Source organism: Lampetra fluviatilis, chromosome 3 (genome assembly GCF_964198595.1).
Source record: "Lampetra fluviatilis chromosome 3, kcLamFluv1.1, whole genome shotgun sequence".
Taxonomy (NCBI): domain Eukaryota; kingdom Metazoa; phylum Chordata; class Hyperoartia; order Petromyzontiformes; family Petromyzontidae; genus Lampetra; species Lampetra fluviatilis.
Genome location: NC_136277.1, coordinates 30,744,587 through 30,763,466, shown reverse-complemented (window position 1 = coordinate 30,763,466; position 18,880 = coordinate 30,744,587). Strand labels below are relative to the sequence as shown.

The 18,880-nt window shown below is 48.7% G+C and overlaps 1 protein-coding gene across 1 annotated transcript; it reads left to right on the top strand.

The window, feature by feature from the left end:
• Positions 1-3,805: 3,805 nt before the first annotated feature.
• GPATCH4 (G-patch domain containing 4) lies at positions 3,806-10,839 on the top strand. Its single transcript, XM_078879739.1, has 7 exons — positions 3,806-4,048; positions 5,644-5,717; positions 5,901-5,993; positions 6,900-7,016; positions 7,835-7,947; positions 8,891-8,941; positions 9,779-10,839. The coding sequence occupies exons 1-7, from the start codon at positions 3,976-3,978 to the stop codon at positions 10,230-10,232; spliced, it is 975 nt and encodes a 324-aa protein (XP_078735865.1). The 5' UTR covers positions 3,806-3,975; the 3' UTR covers positions 10,233-10,839.
• The last annotated feature ends 8,041 nt before the right edge of the window (positions 10,840-18,880 follow it).

Here is an 18,880-nt window from a genome sequence, read left to right as displayed (position 1 = left end):
ATCTGGTACCGTCTGTAAAAGATGTGGTTCCAGACATACAGTACCCTGGTGTCTACAAACTAAGTTGCCTCTGTGGTAGCAGTTACATTGGGGAAACCAAACGACATGTCTCGGACCGCATCCGTGAACATAAAGCTGACCTGAAACACTGTAGGACAAACACCTCAGCCGTGGCAGATCACTGTTACAACTCAGTGGGCTCACATGACATTGACTTCTCCAAGACAGAGGTTCTCTGCAAGCCATCTGGCTATCATGAGAGATTCGTACATGAGGCGATCCACATTTACAAACACAGAGACAATTTTAACCGAGAAGATGGATTCTGGCTTAGCAATCACTGGAAGGACGTAATAAACCATTTTGATACACATTAGGGTGGGTAGAATAATACATAGTGTTATATTAAAAATGTATAAGGTATAGGGTGGTTTATAGCAATACAGTATGTAATTTAATGTTGGTTTTGCCTATGGAAGTATATAGTACGGTATAGACGCGTGTGATGTAAGAGAATAAAGTTTAGATGGAAGCTTATTATATAATTTTTTACAACGTAGAATTTTTCATGTATTACTTACTGTTAGTAACTCAGCTTATTGTAGAGTATAGTAAGTTTACTGATGATGCTATGTAGTTTATACTTTAGTTTGTCATGCAGTTTATACTGTAGTTTTTTACGTGGTTGTTTAGTAACTACAGCTACATACTATTAACATTCCTTTCCTTTGTTAATGCTCCCCCCCCTTCCCCCCCCCCTTTGATGCTGCTAATCCTGCATAATGCACGGGCATAGTATTGATTTGGAACCCCCCCCGCCCACCTCCTACGCATTTTCCATATGCTGAATTCCTCTTGATATGCAAATTATTTTGTTTAGGCGCTCTTCTTCCCACCTCCCCCCCTCTAACCCAGCTTAAATATACGCTCCAAGCTTGGGGTGTTTCATTCTTCGCCTGAGGATGGCTGCTTGCGTTGTGGCCGAAACGTCGTGAGAATTGTTTTATTATGTTTTATTTTTATTATTTTATTACTTCCCTTCTACGTGACTTTACCGAAAGAACCAAGAAGATGAATCCCTGCAGTCACGAAAGCTTTAAATCGAAAGTTATCTTTGTGTTTCAAGAAGGGTTGCCATTCCAAGGTGGTGCGTTAAATATCAGCTGATCATGAAAAGCATTGCTGCCCGTCGAGTTACATGAATACGATTGTGTAGAAGTATTTTAGTCATTCGTTTTCGTTAATTGCATAATTTTGCCAATGAATTAATTGATAACTACTCTTGCTTTAGGCACATGTTCCTTTATTACTGTTTGTATGAATATTGTCACATTGATTTTTAAGGACGTTTTCCCATCGCTGTGAATGCTCGCTTTCCTCTGAGGAATAAACCGATTGTTGTTACCCAGTTTAACAAATTTGATCATTGAGGGTTAAATGTGCGGATCAATGAGGAGGACATCTCCAGGAGGACTGTGTTGAGATTCCTATCATAAGAGTTTGCATATTAGAGTGTTATCATTTTGTTTAGAGATTAAAGTTGCTTAACACAGAAGAGTCTGAGTGGTGCCTTCCTGCATAATAATCTTAATTACTTCCCAATATGGTATCGACTGCAAACTTGGTATACTTATATCATACTGATGACAATACTATATTCTATCATTAAAAACAAATATTTTTCAACAATCTTTTTTATATGTTATATTTCGGCTTGGGTCTAATTGTCGACGCTCAACTGACGTTGGCTGTAAATCACCACGGCCCCCCTTACGTTATGGCAAGCCTCGGGGCCACTTCCTGGAGTCGTGGAGTTCTGCCATTACTCGTACGGTACATTTCATTAAAGCGTGTTTTTTAAAAAGTATTTTTAAATATTACTTATTACAAATTGAATTTATCAATATAAATTGTGTTTGCTGGAATTAAGTTAATGGCTTGAAGAATACAGTATATACAGCAAGATCATTGTTTGAAGGTCAGTGGACCTCAACATGGTTAAATGTTTATTTATGGGCTAAGCGTTTTCATTTTAATATCCTCCATTACGAAAAAGACTGTGAAAACAACAATTTGACACGTAAGATACTCAACAAATGACAGTTTGCGCAAAGAAACAATAAAACACGTATTTTAATTCAACTAGGGAATGTGTTTTGTCCCGCATTAAAATTAGCTGTAACCATGGCCAAATCTTCAGCAGTTCGCCCACCCTCTCGTGAGAGGTCAGTGGCTTAAAGCAAAGGTTTGAGCCGTCTGGAACGTTCTAGGATAAAAACCCGATGTCATAGGCTGCTACATCGGTGCTACAGCTGACATTGTTGTCCTGTGCTATGCCTCGTACCTGTCAACCCATACGGTTTACCCCGTATTCTTGTCCAAATTGAGTTTTCAGGTCCATACGGCGTACAGCCGTTTCAATACCTTGCACATTTTTTGTTTGTCTATTTGTTTGAGTTTCTCCCTTGTGATGGGACTTTGCAGGATGAACGTTGAGCTTTATAAGGGCACGGGGTGACCGATAAGGTCTGAATTGGTCTGTAATAAGATGGGGCACTGATAATGGGTTGACAGGTTTGCTCTTCTCCCAACCAATGTTTCCCCACATTCACTGACCCACACTTGACCAGCCTGAGAAGGTCCTCCCCTCAACCACAAGCAGATTCAACAAAAGGGTTGTTGTTGTTGTTACGAGTCCAAGATTGGCGATGAAACTCAAATGGGAGGCAAACATCTGAACAGGTTGATACACTTTTCTGAAAGCAACATTGTTTTATAGTAGTAGGTTTTTACTCTTTAAACTGGTACAAAACTGACAGCTTTACCAGTTTAAAGGGTAAAAACCTACTACTATATGTTTCCACTGGTAAAGGAGGTCTCATAGTCAACATTGTTTTGTTCATAGTTCTTCAGTGCGTTACACTTAAATGTATTGGATCACAGAAACCTGTAAACACCTTGAACAGTTGCGATAATGCAGATTACATTCACATGTTATTTATTACCTCGCCCTTATAATTACTATACAGCGGTAATATTTCCGTGCAATTATCTGATACTATAACAGTAATATTCAGAGGTGTGGACTCGAGTCATGTGACTTGGACTCGAGTCAGACTCGAGTCATGAATTTGATGACTTGCGACTCGACTTGGACTTGCATAACAATGACTTTGTCCCACCTCTGGTAATATTTGCGTACAATTACATGATACTATACGGGTAATGCGTGTAATTACAGTACTTGATACTATGAGAGTAATATTTGCGTGCAAATACCTGATACTGAGTAATATTTACGTAATTCATTACCCCAGGCTAATATTAGCAATGTAGGTCAACGTTTTACTCACGAAGAAAATTGCCATAGGGTTCTGAGTAATTAGTGGAAATTCAACATTGCCCATGACAGTGGCCAGATTATTCGTGACAAAAAATATGTATTTCCTACACAGTAATTACCCTTGTAACGATATATTTACCTTCTAAGTACTGAGGAATTAAGATGTATTTTTTATTATATATATAAGTGTATTTCATTTTATGAACACAATGATGACAAGGAATAAATTCGGGTTGCTAAACATTTTTTAAGTAACACAGAGCAAAAATAGGCGGCGAAATTAGCAAAAGAAAGATTTTGAATCCTGTACCGCAGAATCGATTCCACTTTAATCGAAAAAAAATTGCGTTGCACGTCAACGGAGTCTGGAGAATCGATTTCGATTTTCCATTAAACACAAACAAACAGGAATCGATTCTTTGTGTTCCGGTATACGTCACCGATTCTACCCCCTCCACGTGGAGCCGGCGTGGTACAGTGCGACCCGGGCCTTGTCGTTTGTAGGAGCCGCGGGGATACAAAGAGGGACGCAGCGAGACAGAGGAGAAGGGACACGAGGGAGCACACCGGAGACGAGGGAGCACACCGGAGACGAGGGACACCGCGACGAGGAGGAGGGGGGGGGGTGTGCAATGGAGACACGGGAGAGCGGCTCTGGCCGTCGTTTCGCCGAGGCCCAGCTGCTGAAGCACGGCTGGACACGAGGTTCGCACGTGGTTTTTTTTACCACCCCTTTCCACTGACCATACTTCACCGCGCCGGTCACTGGGGGGGGGGGGGGGGGCTTGACGACGGCGTTATAGGCGCACGTAAGTACAGCGCAGCGATGTCGTTCTGCTGCACCGTGTACGAAAAAAACCCCGTCACTTGGGATGTATTCCAGCTCAGATGATGAGATGATCCGCGTCTCATGGCCGTGTGTAGTGGGAGAGAGTGGGCAGGGCCAGTCGGGAGGATGCGCCGCCCAAGCGTGGAATAAAGAGCCGTCGGATGGAGAGCGCTCCGAAGTAGTTTTGCGGTGTCTACTTCCCCGAGGCCATTTTACTGGCACGCGGCCGGTGCCGAGTTTCGCGTGGAAATGTATTCGTCTCGTGACCACCCGGCGCATCTAATTGACACATGCAAAGTATATTGATGTCCTAGAATGTTTAAAAAAAAAAAATAATCCTGCCACATTAGTACTCCCCGGTGGGAAAGTTAATTAAAACAACATTGTATAATTTTACTACCTCTGTCAGAATGTGTGGTCCGGGTGATTTTCTGTCAACGGCTGCACAAATATATATTTTTGTGCAGCAGAGAGAGATTTTGGTTTCTCCAAGTGTCAAGGTTATGTGCCCGTGTCGTGTGCTTTAGGCGATGATGATTGCGTAATCTTGCCTTTTTTTTGCGTGAACAGAAATGCACATTACTCTTGTTATCCGTTCTTGGTTGTGCATGTTGCTAAATTAGGGTCGTTATCGTTTTTACCACTCAATGTGTTGTCACTTTGCACCAGGACTTCTTGGCAAACTCCTCATGCTTATTTGCATTTTCTGTTATCTCGTGGACTCTTAATCTGCTGCAGTTCAAAATAATCTGCGTCCTGAACACTGGATGAAGAGATGGCACAGCGCGCAACGTAAACTAGTTACTTATTTACCCAGGAAAGCCACTACGACTCCAGCGCCTCACGTTCAGGAGGGTCCTGCTACAACGGAACAGTTTGGCCGACACCAATTTCAAAATTCTATGTTTTTGCTGTGGAAGGAAACTGAAGATGGCGGAGGAAATCCTGCAGAACAGTGTGAGAGCTTACAAACTCCACACGGGAAGGACGACCCGAATCAAACAAACACAAATCCAACCCAGGTCCTTCTTGCCGTGAGGCACAAGTTGACCCTACTATGCCCCCTGCTTGACCCGTGGCCGAGCCGTTCGCGGTTCAATCTCGACGGCTATCCTGGTTAATACCGCGGTGTATTACCCCAATAAAAAAATGCGCGCCGTTTGCTTAGCAGTGGACGTCAAAAATGCCTTCGCGTTGTACCCAAAAGTAAGGGCACGTGTTGCCGGCGTCACGCTCCAAATTTGGCAGAGTTGCAAAAAATCGCCCGTGGGTTACTTTCATTGAGCGAAAAACCCACGTCGCCAAATCGCCCACTTTTGCCGTCGGAATGCGCGCGCCCTGTAAACATTAGCGCATCCGTGTGACGGCCTTTGTGTGGCCAGGAGGATGTGGGGTGCGGGAGAGTGCCGCGTGTGCTGCTAAACGAACGCGCGTGTTGTGTTTAATTCCCTGTTGGTCTTCCCCGAGACAGGCAAGGGCCTGGGCCGCTTCGAGAACGGCCGGGCCGAGGCCGTCAAGGTGAAGGTGAAGCACGACACAGCCGGGGTGAGCTCGGCAAGAGGCCAACACCCGCTTGGCTGCACGCCACGCCATCCATCTTACCCATCCGTCCCGTCGTAAAAGCTTTCTGAACATACTTCACCGATCCATCGAGTGAGCCCAAACCCTTTACCCACCCGCGGCAGAATTCTGAAACTCGCCGGCGATGTTGTGTGTGCATGTGCGTAGATCGGCCATGACATGGCGGAGCAGTTCACCTTCCACTGGTGGGACCACGTCTTCAACAAGGCAGCGGCCAGCATCGAGGTGGAGGGCACAGAGGTAAACTAAAACTAAACGATATCGCTATTTTTTATTTTACCAGGTAAGGCCCACTGAGCTATATATTTGTAGCGCTCTTTCAGAAGCGACCTGGCCACAAATGGTAGCTCAGCGAAAGGGGCTTATCTTCACGTGGGAATTTACAGCACCCAAATATACTCTAAACGCATGTTGATTCTAAACGTGAGGGGAAAAAACGTGAACACGGGGAGAAACACGCGAGCTCCAAAAAAATAAGAGGCGTCAGGGGTTGAGGGCGATAAAATCTCGCCACCTGGTTTGCGTGATGGGGGGAGGACGTTTGGGCGGCGGTCCATCTTGACAGACTTGCCTCCGTGAACTTTGCCTTGGTCTGCCCTTGACCTTGCCCATCCGCCCTGTTTTATGAGCGCCTCGCTGGCCATAACTGTGGCCGTTCCCTTGGCAACCGTTTTATTTGGTCAGCGTTTTTTTTTTGTCTTAATTCGAGTCGCCGACGACGACCGACGAAATTTTAGTCGCAGGATTTATTTTAGTCGCCCTCTTAAGTCTAGTCGACTGAAGTGGTCAAAACATTGAGTCCACTGTTAGCTATGAAATGTTAGTGTAAGTCGGCGTGATATTTGTTCCGCCGCATGTATATTATCAGCTCGGCCAATTGATGAACACTGTAAATATTTTTGTGTAAATTACTCCATTACCATTTTTGGACAGCCTCATTGCACGGTTGTCTCTAATAACATTAATGAATTATCTGAATTTTCTTAGCCTGTATCTTTGTAAATTTAATCTCTCGTCAGATTTGAGCTTTTTCGCTTTTGTAGGTGGATAGAGCTGCCGTCGGCGGCTTAAATGAAATAAAAATGGTTGCGACGACTGAATCCTTTCGCCACTAATTCTGCTGACGCAATGAACGCCACTCGGCAGGAAGGTGCCAAGGTGATGGGAAATCGCGCTGACGGAGTGGAGGAGCCAATTAGCAATCGGAAGCCGCGCAAGGCGCACCTTAGCACGACGCACGCGCTCTACGGCAACTTCGTCAAGGTACGACACCTGCGAGGTGAACAGGTCAGCCTCGCAGGTCAGAGCCTGGGTTGGAATCCAGGTTTCGGCCGCCTGTGGTATTAAAAGTTTGTTGTCGAATGCAGCGGGTTAATGAAAACAAGTTTTTTCTATTTATAAACCATTTTTATATTAGTAGGTAAGGCCCACTGAGCTATATAGCTCTTTTTCAAGAGCGACCTGATCACAAACGATAGCTCAACTATGTGGCTTGTCACGTAGAAATATATAGCAGCCAAATACTCTGAAATGCATGTTTCTGGAGGGAAAAAACGGAGTACCCGGAGAAAAATCGACGCAAGCACGGGGAGAGAGACATTCAAACTCCAAATATGCGGGTATCAGGGGTTGGGATCAAACCCCCACCACCTGATGCCAGGCGAGGTAGTGAACATCTCGCCACCATGGCACGAGTTTACGGCATCGACCCGGTCGCCAATGACCGCACAGAAAAATCCCATCGCATTTAGTTTGGTTCTGCGCACCGGTTTGGCAGACGCACAACGAACATTACTCTCATGTACGGGTGAGCACGTGCTGCCCTCTACTGTGGACCAGAGGAGTTCCTTTGCGTGACGGCGAGAGGTACCTCTGGGACGTGCCCTTTCCGTGCGTGGGCCGTTCGCCAACACGGGGTGATGCGCTCATTGTGGTTCATTTGTGGCAAGCACTTTGCGTGTAATGAGTGCGACCTTATCATGTAGATTGATCACCGCTGGTGGTTACGACGGCGATGGTGAAGTCATACCCTTACAGGTGGTGCGTGACGTGTCTCCCGCCGCGCCTGTGCCGTCGAGCAGGCCGCTACGCTGACTTCGGGAGAGGAGGTGCGCGATGAGAAGGAGAGCTCCGAGGATGAGACCAGCAGCTCGGAGGATGAGGACGCCAAACTCGACCTGTCTTCCACCACCAGGTTTGGTGCTCGCTTCATTCGTTCGACAGTAAACACACTAGGGAGGTGACATCATCACGGTGCTTGTGCCAGGATAGGTGCACCTTATTGACACCCTCAGGCCTTGTACCCTGGTAGACCCTACCCACGCTTGGCCTTGGTTCCGTCATGAGATTGAAACGTGGCCCAAGAACGGCGGTTTAGATTTTTTGCCGAATTGTCGTCTTAAGTTGTACTTCACCGTCTCGTTTGCATTGCCTTGGTGCTTGTGGTCTCAGTCGTTCCATTATCCTCAAGGTAACATTCGCTTAGAATTTACTTTGAAAGTAATTGATCCTTTCACGATTTGATGCTTGCATTGTAAACATTAGAATCGACTTAACAAATTACTGCATATTCTTGGTTCTTTCGGTAAAGTCACGTAGAAGGGAAATAATAAAATAATATAAAATAATATAAATATAAAACAATACGTGACTTTACCGAAAGAACCAAGAATATGAATCCCTGCAGTCACGAAAGCTTGAAATCAAAATTACTGCATCTTCTGGTTAAATAAGGGATAACGATCAACTTTGCTAATTCACACTTTAGGCGATACGACAGAGCTGGAGCCGTGGTGAATGCACTGCGCTACGAACCCAGTAGTGGCCTCTAAGTTCCATACCCAACCACCGTAAACTTGAGCGATTATCTGAACTGGTGTGAGCCTCCCCCATTCACCGACTTGCATGAAGTGCGATCTAACTGCCACCACCACCTACATGGGTGGGTGGGGTGGGGGGCTTCATCCAGCAGTGGATTGACAAAGGCCGTAATCACAAGAGCACTGCATCGGGAGCGTTGTTTGATTTGCGTCCGGCTTGCGTAGTCCGTGACGGGTGATCTTGATTGCGTTACCTTCGTGTCGCTCGCGGTTTGCGATCGGCGCCGCTTCTAACGTCCTCGTCGTCTCACTCCGCAGGATGACGGACGAACAGCTGTTGAGAGCGTGCGGCGGGAGGACGGCACACAAGTGAGTTTGCAGAGGTGGGGCCGGGTGCGGCGTTGTGCTACCCGAGAAGTGGAGTTTACAATTTAAAAAGCGGACGTTAGATTCCGGGCATTTGTGAACGCTTTCCAACGTTACGGATGAATGCGTGGATGCGCAGGAGATTTCGTTGTCGTTAAGATGATCCGATACGTACCACCACCCTTTGCTGTAAAAGTTGCGTTGCTGTTCAGGACTTGGCTATATTGAAAAGCAGCAACGGTGAGCAAAGACTTTGCCCAACACCTGGAAGACAAAAAAAACAGGGCAAAAAGGACCATTTCTTTTGATACCGCTATTTAATCTTAATGGCGGTACCCCAGGGTACCAAATAATACAAAATGGCCGAGGCAATTAAATATTTAATTTCTGGGACACTACTTTTTTCCAGGGGTGTACTTAACTCCGCGACTGGGGTACCAATCAATCCGAAATCAGTGCCACACTCCGCGATGTCGAAACGCAGCGAGGACGATTGCGCTGAAACCCTGAACGCTCGTACGCACCATCGTGCATCGTGTACAGCTCGTCGAGATGAGTCGATTGCCGCATCGCCGACCATCAACAGACTAAAAATGACTGCATCACCGACATTGTGCGAGAGCCGGGGTACTATGCAACCCCGCGGTACCGCCATGAGGTTCATTTAAATACTTCGGAGGAAAAAAAAACTCATGTTGAGAGGATTACAGCCAAACGTTATCGACAGCGGTGTCCGAATCCAATTTGTGTGCATTTGCTTGGTTGTCCGACGACTTGAGAGTGACGCCAACCTTGCCCAACCTTGCCACGTGTGTCTCTGCCTCCCTTCCCGTCTCGCAGGGGCGCCCGTCACGGCGTGAACATGAGCGCCAAGCTGGCCAGGCTGGAGCAGCAGGAGCGCGAGTTCCTGAGCCGCTGGGGGGGGGGGCGGCAGCGCGCGCACCGACCAAGGGTCGCCCCGACCGGCGAGCGACAACACCGTGGTGGTAGCGGCCGCAGCAACGGTGACGACGGCTGCGGCTGCGTGCGGAGCGCGATTGAAGAGCGGCGGGAAACGGAAGAAGTCCAAACGCGAGCCGCCGGACGACAACGACCGCGCAGATGCGGACGGACCGGGGCCTGGGACGGAGGAGCCGGGAGTCGGCGGCGGCGGCGGCGGCGACGCACGAAGCCGACCGAAGAAAAGGAGGCGCGAATCGGCGGGCGAGCGGCAGAGAGGGTCTCCCGGCCGCGGCATCGTTCCGGACGAGACTGGAACGGCCGTGGTGGCGGCGCGGGACGCCGGCCACCGTGACGGCGCGAAGCCGCACAAGAAGAGCAAGCGGAATGAGTCCGCGGTGAGGTCTGAGAGTGACGGTGGTGATGGTGATGCTGCTGAGTTGGATACCAGAGATGGGACTGATGGTGTCGGGGATGGTTGCAATAGCAATAACGAGGTGGAGGAAGAGGTGGACAGGTCTGAGAGGAAGAAGAAGAAGAAAAAGAAAAAGAGAGCGAGAGAGCGGCAGGACGACGTGGAGAGGCGAGGCTCGCCGGCGGGAGAGACGAATGAGCGCAAAGCGGGACGCTCTTCGGAGGAGAAGAGCATCGCCCGGAGCGATGAACGCTCGGCCAAAACTGCCAAGAAAAGAAAGCACAAGACTTAGTAAAGATATAATCGACTGGTGTGTTTATATTTTTAAATAAATTGGTGGAATTCGCCAAACGTGGCAAAGTTCAGGACTTTACTGATGATGAGTTTTGAGAATCAGGAATTGCTTGATTTAACAAAATGATATTATTTAGTTAAATTATTGCCATTAAAGCAAGAAAACTTTGCAACGACAGTTTTTTGTGCGAAAGTGTCATGAACATTATCCGCTTGACAAATCTTCATATCTGTGACGTGTGCGCAATAACAAACGGTCTGGACTTTTTAGTCGCCGTGTGAGAGACCAGTTTTTGTGTGCGTGTGTGATGTGCATTTCTTTACAATGAACGCAATGCGTTCATTGTTCCACCACCGACTGCAAGGTGCTTATCTTGGAGGTACAAACCTCTGACCTGGCACGAATCTAAAGATGTGATGGATTCGGCGGGTCATGTGAAATTTGAGGTCTACATGCAGATTTGTATCCGATTCGAGTTAAACTACCTTTTTTTAAATATACGATTGCTTCTGTTAAAATCTGATGACGCTGGATGTAATCTCCAGCGAAATGTCGGGACAAAATTGTAGTAATTTTGCTTGCATTTCAACCCCCCCGGCTCGCTGAATAACCCCCAAATCAGTTGGCATGTTTGCCCGCATGCCAACTTGATTGATTGGCTCTGTCGTCTGGATGGCGGAGCTGTATATTTGAAAATTAGTATCACACACCATCTAGTCCTTCCCCCGCACCTCCGATTAGCACCGTTTGCTACGTACGGTGCGAGAGAAGTTCAACATACACTGGACTATGTGGGTTGGGGGAGGGGTAGTGTTTCGGGGGGGGCAGCCTTGGATAAAAAAAACTTTGCTACTGATGTTAGCCGTGGTGAGGGGCAGCGGGCAAACCACTGCGCCACCACAACATCCGTACAGACACCTACTACGCCCAAAGTAACTAATTTAAGAATCGTACAGCTCGGTGCTTTTGCGGCTGGTGCCAGATGGGAAGATGTTTTCGGCCTCTAGATATCGAGGGCCCAGTGAACTTTATTAAGACGTGGGGTGGAGGAGGAGGACGGGACGTTGGAGAGAGTCCCCACTGCGTTTCGGTGCGTGGAGCTGAGCATAAGTCGCTACCCAGAGGTGCCACCAGGGGTCAGGGTTCATCCATCCAACGGGCCAATGAAAACGTTCAATTCGTTGCAACTGCCGCGCCAAGAGATGCACTAGAATTGTCGACCTGGACTGCAAGTCCATCGCGCTCACCAACAATTTACTAAAACTAACTGGGCTATATTTTCATTTAACCAGGTAAGGCTCACTGAGCTATATAGCTCTTTTTTTCTGAAGCGACCTGGCCACGTGATCATCCGGAGAAAAATCCACGCGACCATGGAGAGAGAGAGACGTCAAAACTCCAAATATACAGACGTCAGGGGTGGGGATTGAACCCACGAAACACCTGTACACAAGTCCAGGCAGTTAACAAGGGCTGAACGATTAATCGATTTCAAATCGAAATCGCAATTTTAAACAATGCCATTAGAAGATCGCGAAGGCCGCGATTTTTTTCGATTTTAAAGTCCGTTTACTTATTGGAATTGTTTTTAAAATTATAACTTTCTTTATTTAACCTAACAATTGTTCTATGTTTGATTCTATTTCAATACATGTTTTTTAACAAACACATTTTGGAAGCAATTAATATATTTTAAGTTCTCATCCTTGCATTAGAATATATAAAGCAGTTCATATTTTGATGGTATCATGTGGTAATGCTCCATCACATGTGTTTAATCTATTACACGGTGAATATTGAACTGAAGCTTGACTTAAAAAAAAATGTAATCGCAAAACAAATCGCAATGTAATAAAAATCGCAATTAGATATTTCCCCCAAATCGTTCAGCCCCAGTTAACATCTCGCTACCGCAGCTCCACATCTTTAACACGACGGGGAGCCTGCTTGCAAGCGGACATTCGAGGACGCCAATTGGAAACGCAGTGGAGAGCCCCCCCCCCCTTGCCGCTCACAAAACTCGGATGTTGTTTGGTGAGTTTCTGGTCAATTCCATAACGCGTTAAGTGGTTTACGCGAAGATTAATCCGTGTGTCACCCCCCGTCTCTAATCAGGCCTGCGTGGACAAAGCCAGCCTGTTCCCAGCGCGTTACAAGTCCCCTTATATAATTTCGACGAAATTCAATACAGACAAATTGCACTCCACAGGTTTCCCTCGCTGTACGCGGTATGTGGTAGATGCGTGCCGAGTGGTGTACACAGTACACACAGTGCATACGCACAGCGCACACAGCACATACACAGTACACACAGTGCATACGCACAGCGCACACAGCACATACACAGTACATGCACAGTACATGCAACGTTGTTCCACGTCCGACCGCATAGCCGCACGCGAGTGAATTTAAACCGCGCAGAGCGAATTCGCACAAACCGAACCCGCGCGGAGCGAGGGAAACCTGTAGATGTACCCGTGTGCGCGTGTGTGGATGGAACGGTGGCGCAGTGGTTAGCGCACTGCACCACGGACCGCTCAAACTTGAACTCGGTTCACCACGGCTGTCACCGTCAGTGGCGAGTCGCATCTGAGCCGGTCCTGGGCACTCCCTCGCGCCACCATCGCCATTGCGCACCGTGGGTGAAGCATGGCAAACCATCCCACGCGTGGGTAAGCGCAGCGTAGGATAGGACTTCATCATCCAGCAGTGGATTGGCCAACGGTGGGAGAGCCGGAGTGCTTTCCGGCGTTCAACGTCGCACTCCGACGGGAGGCGAATTACTTGGTGCACCGAGGGAGGGGATCGTATATCGATCGCGGGGGGGGGAGGTATCGTGAGACTTTAAAGTGATGTAGAACTTTAGGTTGACCCCTGCCGATTGCGTGAGACCAATCATACTCACAATCTGTATTTATACTGGAGGAATCCGATGACCTATACAGCTTTTTTTTCACAGATGTCCTGCACAGTTCACAGATGTCCTGTAGCAGTTCACAGATGTCCAGTAGCGTCCAGGCCTTCGATTTGTAGGGTCCCCAAGTCCAATCCATTCGGTTCACGGAGTTCTCTTGTTCAACTCATCAACTCGGCGAGATCCCGATAATAATAATGAGTAACTATACTAATTTACATTGGTGTAAATCCGCTGATTGATGAAGTATTGGCGATGTTGTTTGACCATGCTTCACCACGTTAGCCGTGGTCGGGATTCGAACTCGGGTTTCCCGGCTTCGTAGCGTCACACACAGTACGCCAACCACGTACACAACCGCTGCTACAAAGACCACGTATCGTGTGTGTTTTGATTGCAGCAGCATACAAACGTAGCATATACAATCAGACTAACGTTTCGGACAACGAGCCCTTTTTTTTCTCGTACGTGCGGAATGCACCGCTAATTGCCTCCGCCGCTGTAATCGGGCGGCACATTCGAGCGGGTTGGGTAATCGCGCGTGAACAATCTCGAACACAAAAAATAAATGCGCTTCCAAGTTTGTAAATTGTGCTCGAGGGCCATCACGTGGTGGCCGACGCTGGGAGGGATTAATTGCCCCGAAAGGAACAAAGACATCGCTTGTCTTGACGTCCTTCGCGGGCGTTGGGGTGGCGTAACATATTTTACCTGGATAATCCCCTTCGAGATGGAACATCGCTCTTTGCAAGTGATAACAAAGACAAAGGTGTCCCGTGTAGCCTGCAGAGACCGTTGGGGCAAGTGCTGTTCAGCGAGTCGCACCTTTGGAGTTTGCGTGTCGCGTGAATTTTTCTCCGGGTCCTCCGGTTTTTCCCCTGCACATGAAGAATTAGCGTCACGCGTTTAGAGTATTTGGCTGCTATAAATGTCCAAATGATGATAAGACACTGCGTTCAGCTATCATTTGTGGCCAGGTCGCTTCTGAAAAAGAGCTGTATAGCTCAGTGTGCCTTATCTGGTAAAATAAAAACGAGTTTAATATATATTCCTTGGTTCTTTCGGTAAAATCACATAGATAGAAAAAGAAAAAAGAAATACTGTAACCTGGTTCTTAATCGGCGTAAGTGTACTGGCAGTCTATAATGTAGACTGTAGCCTGGTTATTAAGTTTAGAGCAGCAGGCGTCAGGGTCGGGATCGAACCCACGACCTCCTGTATACCAGGCGAGGTAGTTAACATTTCCTAGCCACCGTGGTGATTTGACCGTACGAAGTCTCACCGCCGCTCGAGTGCGGGTTTGGTGAAGGCTAGGGGCATTAGACGCGGCAGCGTGGAAGTATAGTACAACGTTGGATCTTGCTGCACGGCCCTCCCGCTCCCCACCACGTAGAGCCACTCGCCAAGCCAGCTGATTAACGAACGTGCATCATGAACAGCGGCGGGATGGGGAAGGGCCCAGGGCGTAGAGAGCTGAACCTGGGTTTCGAAATCCAGATTTGAGCCACTGCCTGGGATGAAACCTGGTTGTTATTGTATACTAGTGGGTTCTCAGGGAGCGGCAGTGTTGAAGTTTACGTGCTGCGCTACGGACCCAGCCACCCGGGTTCGATTCCCGCTCACGGTCAATACCACGGTGATGATTATTTGAACCGGTCCTGGGCCTCCCCTAGGTCGACTCAGCCTCAAAGAGTACCCAGTGCGGTGTAGTAAACATCGCTACGAGGGAGACAAAGGCGACCGGGCGTGGTGCTGGCCACCCACCCCCTCGTGTGCCGTGACGGCTTTCATAGGTGCTACTCGCTGACAGCACTTGCCCCAACAGTCTGTTAAGGCTGCACGGTGGGGGGGGGGCATCTTTGATTTTCGTTCCCAGGTGAAGGGAGGTGATGGCCTTAGCCCGGTCACTCATCACCGCACACAACAACAACATCAAACGCCACAACGTCAAACGTGATGTTGCAATTAATTTGGTCCAACCACAGCGCTGGGAATGAACGCAACTTGCAAAGTGGACCGCAGAGCACCTGAAATAAGGGATCTCACGGGTAGCTCTCTGATGTCCGCTTCCGTGGGTCGTGTGGCCTTACCTCGATTGTTATTTCGCCTTTTCTCCATCACTTCCGATTAGCACAGTGGGCTACGTGCGCTGCGAAATGAGTTCAAAATACGGACTACATATCCGACTGCTCTTGTTAAGATTTTCTTCCTTCCTTCCCATGTCACTCCAAGATTTTGGCGCGCACAACACGACTCTCCCGTACTGTGTATGTGCGTATGTTGAACCTCTTTCGCACCATACGTAGCCAACCGTGCTAAATGGGGCGGTCGAGCCGAGTCTCCACTTCAGCAAACCACTGCAGAGGTAAAGGTGCAGCCCTGAAAGGGCCTCCCTCGAGAGGGCCTCTCTCTCTCGAGATCCCATTCATCTCGAGGCTATTTCAACCGAATCTTCAACCTCGGCTCGGGATCCACTGCAAGAGGCAGCAGTAGTCACGGGTGTCAATCCCACCACATCCGATTCGCCGATTGACTCACTCGCATCGTTATCGGAAGCCATGGCTGTTCCACAAAAGGCAGCGCCATCACCCCTCGCGATCCCACGATGTAAGAATTCACCGAGCACGTGCGCGGGAACTGAGTTCGTCGCTCCGTCTCCTCGGTGGCGGTCCTATCGGGCGCCGTTCGGTTGGCATTGCAAACCGATTAGCACGGTCGCGAATGTAGTTCGAAATGGTACATACACAGGGTTCCAATCCTCCGTTATTATTCTTCACCTTCGCCCATCATCCCTTCTTGCCGAATCTGGGGTGAATTCATTTATTTCTTCGGGTGGACAGAGGCGGTGGTGGAGGGGTAATTGAATAAATGTGCCCATTGATTCAACAGCCGCACCGGAGAGATCGTACAGGAGGAGGCTTAGACTACACAGCAGCAGCATGGCCTCCTATGCACGCATGTATGTTTCGACTTGTTTAACTTGTATGTTTCAACTTCTTTTTGCATCGTACGTAGCCAACCGTGCATAATCGGAGGCGGGGGGAAACAGCGGTAGTCGCAGTAGGTGGCAGCTGCCCCTGTGCGTTAGTCTGCTGCCAGTAGGGAGCGTGCGATGATTACTGCTGTGTGGGTTTAGCCTAGGGGCACCCTCAGTGGCAGCTTCCCCTGTGCGTTAGTCTGCCGCCGGTAGCAATGCACTTTTAATCTCGATGAAAAACTAATGAGGAGGCCCTCTGGATCGCAAAGTCCTGCAGCGGCTGACCACCATTCAACGGATAACGGCAGCATTCCTGCGAACACAAAGCGTTGAGCGTCAGTGTCACTCGCCATCATCTTCCGCTGTGCGCGAGCCGCGTTCCCAGCGAGGCGGAGAGAGACAGAGAGAGGGGGATGGGTGAGATAATAATGACGGTAATGAGGAGCAGTGGGGACACGTCCCGGTCAATGCCTCTGCTGAAGCGAGGCTCAGGGAGCGAGGCTCAGGGAGCCCCGCATCTAATTGGTGTTTTTTTTGTGGCGTTCGCGAACTCCACGGCAAGAGCACAGCGTGACCCCCCCACCACCCCCCCATTGTGTGTCACGCGGGGCCACGTGCGCGCCGCGTCTCTGACAAAGACAAAGATTCCCCACACACCCCGTGTAGCCTTTAGCAGACTGTTGGGGCAAGTGCTGTTAAATGAGAAGGGCCTATGAAGGCCGGCACGGTACACGAAGTGGTGGGTGGACAACACCACGCCCGGCCGCCTTTGTCTCCCCAGTGGCGATGTTTACACATCGCGCCAGGTACTCATTTGAGGCTGAGTCAACCTAGGGGAGGCCCAGGACCGGTTCAGATAATCGTCACCGTGGTGTTGGCCGTGAGCGGGAATCGAACTCGCGTCACCAGGTTCGTAGTGCAGCGCGCCAACCGCTACACCACCGCTCCCCAGACACACACACGCTCACACACAAAGACAAAGATCCCCCGTATAGCCTGAACAGACTGTTGGGGAAAGTGCTGTTAGCGAGCACCTATGAAGGCCGGCACGGCACACGACGGGGTGGGTGGCCAACACCACACCCGGCCGTCTTTGTCTCCCCAGTGGCGATGTTTATACATCGCGCCAGGTACTCATCTGAGGCTGAGTCGACCTAGGGGAGGCCCAGGACCAGGTGCAATATAATCGTCACTGGAGTGAGCGGGGATCGAACTCGGGTCGCCGGGTTCGTGGCGCAGCCAGCGCGCTAACCATTGCACTGCCGCGCTGTGACACACACACAGCAAGAGACAAAGATGCCCCGATAGCCTCCAAACAGACTGTTGGGGTAAGTGCAGCTAGCGAGCACCGATAAAGGGCAGAGCGGTAAACACACACACGGGGGAGGTGTGAGTGCAACATCACGCCCGAACTGATTTTGTCCCCCCCCCCGCCCAAGTCCTGATGTTTACACTTGGCATTGTTGAATACTCATTTTAGGCCGAGTCAACCCAGCGGAGAGCCAGTACCGGTTCAAAATATGGCCGGTTCGTAATGCAGGGCGCCAACTACTGCGCCACCGCTCCCCGCCACATACACGAACAGGCATGGGGGAGGCCTCTCATCATCCAGCAGTGGAGTGACACACGGGCATGTAGGTGCACACGAAGGTCACGCGGGAACAACACGTGTTGTCTTATTTAGAAACGCAACACATTTGCCAATAAAGCTGTCTCGTATAGGGAACAAATATATATGGTAGGCGGCGTTTCAGGCAATGGGCCACCTTCATAGCATAAGGCAAATGACCCATCAGTTATTGTTGTTTTGCTTTGTGCACCACTGGCAAACGCAGTGTCACGCAATTTTGCTTGTTTGTTAATTTTCTTTCAAGAGACGAATGAAGTTCAAGTTCATTTATTAGGTATAGCCCTGTGAGCCATTCGGCTCTTGAATCGGGTGCAACCGCAACAAACAAAAAACAAAAACATGAACAAAAAACATCTTAAAGTGAATATGTGACTAAGTGCAAACAGAAAATCCAAGAAAAGACAGCAAAATATTGCAGAAAAAACACCGTACACCAACGCTGTGTGCAAAAATCCCAAGAACAGGTCTGTCGAGAAGACAGAGTCTTCACCTGAGGACGGCTGCTTGCGTTGTGGCCGAAACGTCGTGATAATTATTTTGTTATGTTTTATTTGTATTATTTTATTACTTCCCTTCTACGTGACTTTACCGAAAGAACCAAGAAGATGAAGTGGCTTATCACGTGGAAATGTATACTTTAAACGGACGCTTTTAAATTAAATGTAAACATAACTTTAAACGGACGTTTCTAAATTGAATTGAAACGTCAGCATCTTCAGGATTGCACGAGCAATCTGCAGTGCGACGAGCCATTCTAAAGCTACCTGTTGTT

Bases quoted from the DNA above. Each gene is read 5' to 3' on its own strand.
- GPATCH4 (XM_078879739.1), top strand. From the start codon at position 3,976: ATGGAGACACGGGAGAGCGGCTCTGGCCGTCGTTTCGCCGAGGCCCAG. The intron at 4,049-5,643 runs GTTCGCACGTGG...TCCCCGAGACAG, and splicing joins GAAGCACGGCTGGACACGAG to GCAAGGGCCTGGGCCGCTTC. The intron at 5,994-6,899 runs GTAAACTAAAAC...GCCACTCGGCAG, and splicing joins TCGAGGTGGAGGGCACAGAG to GAAGGTGCCAAGGTGATGGG.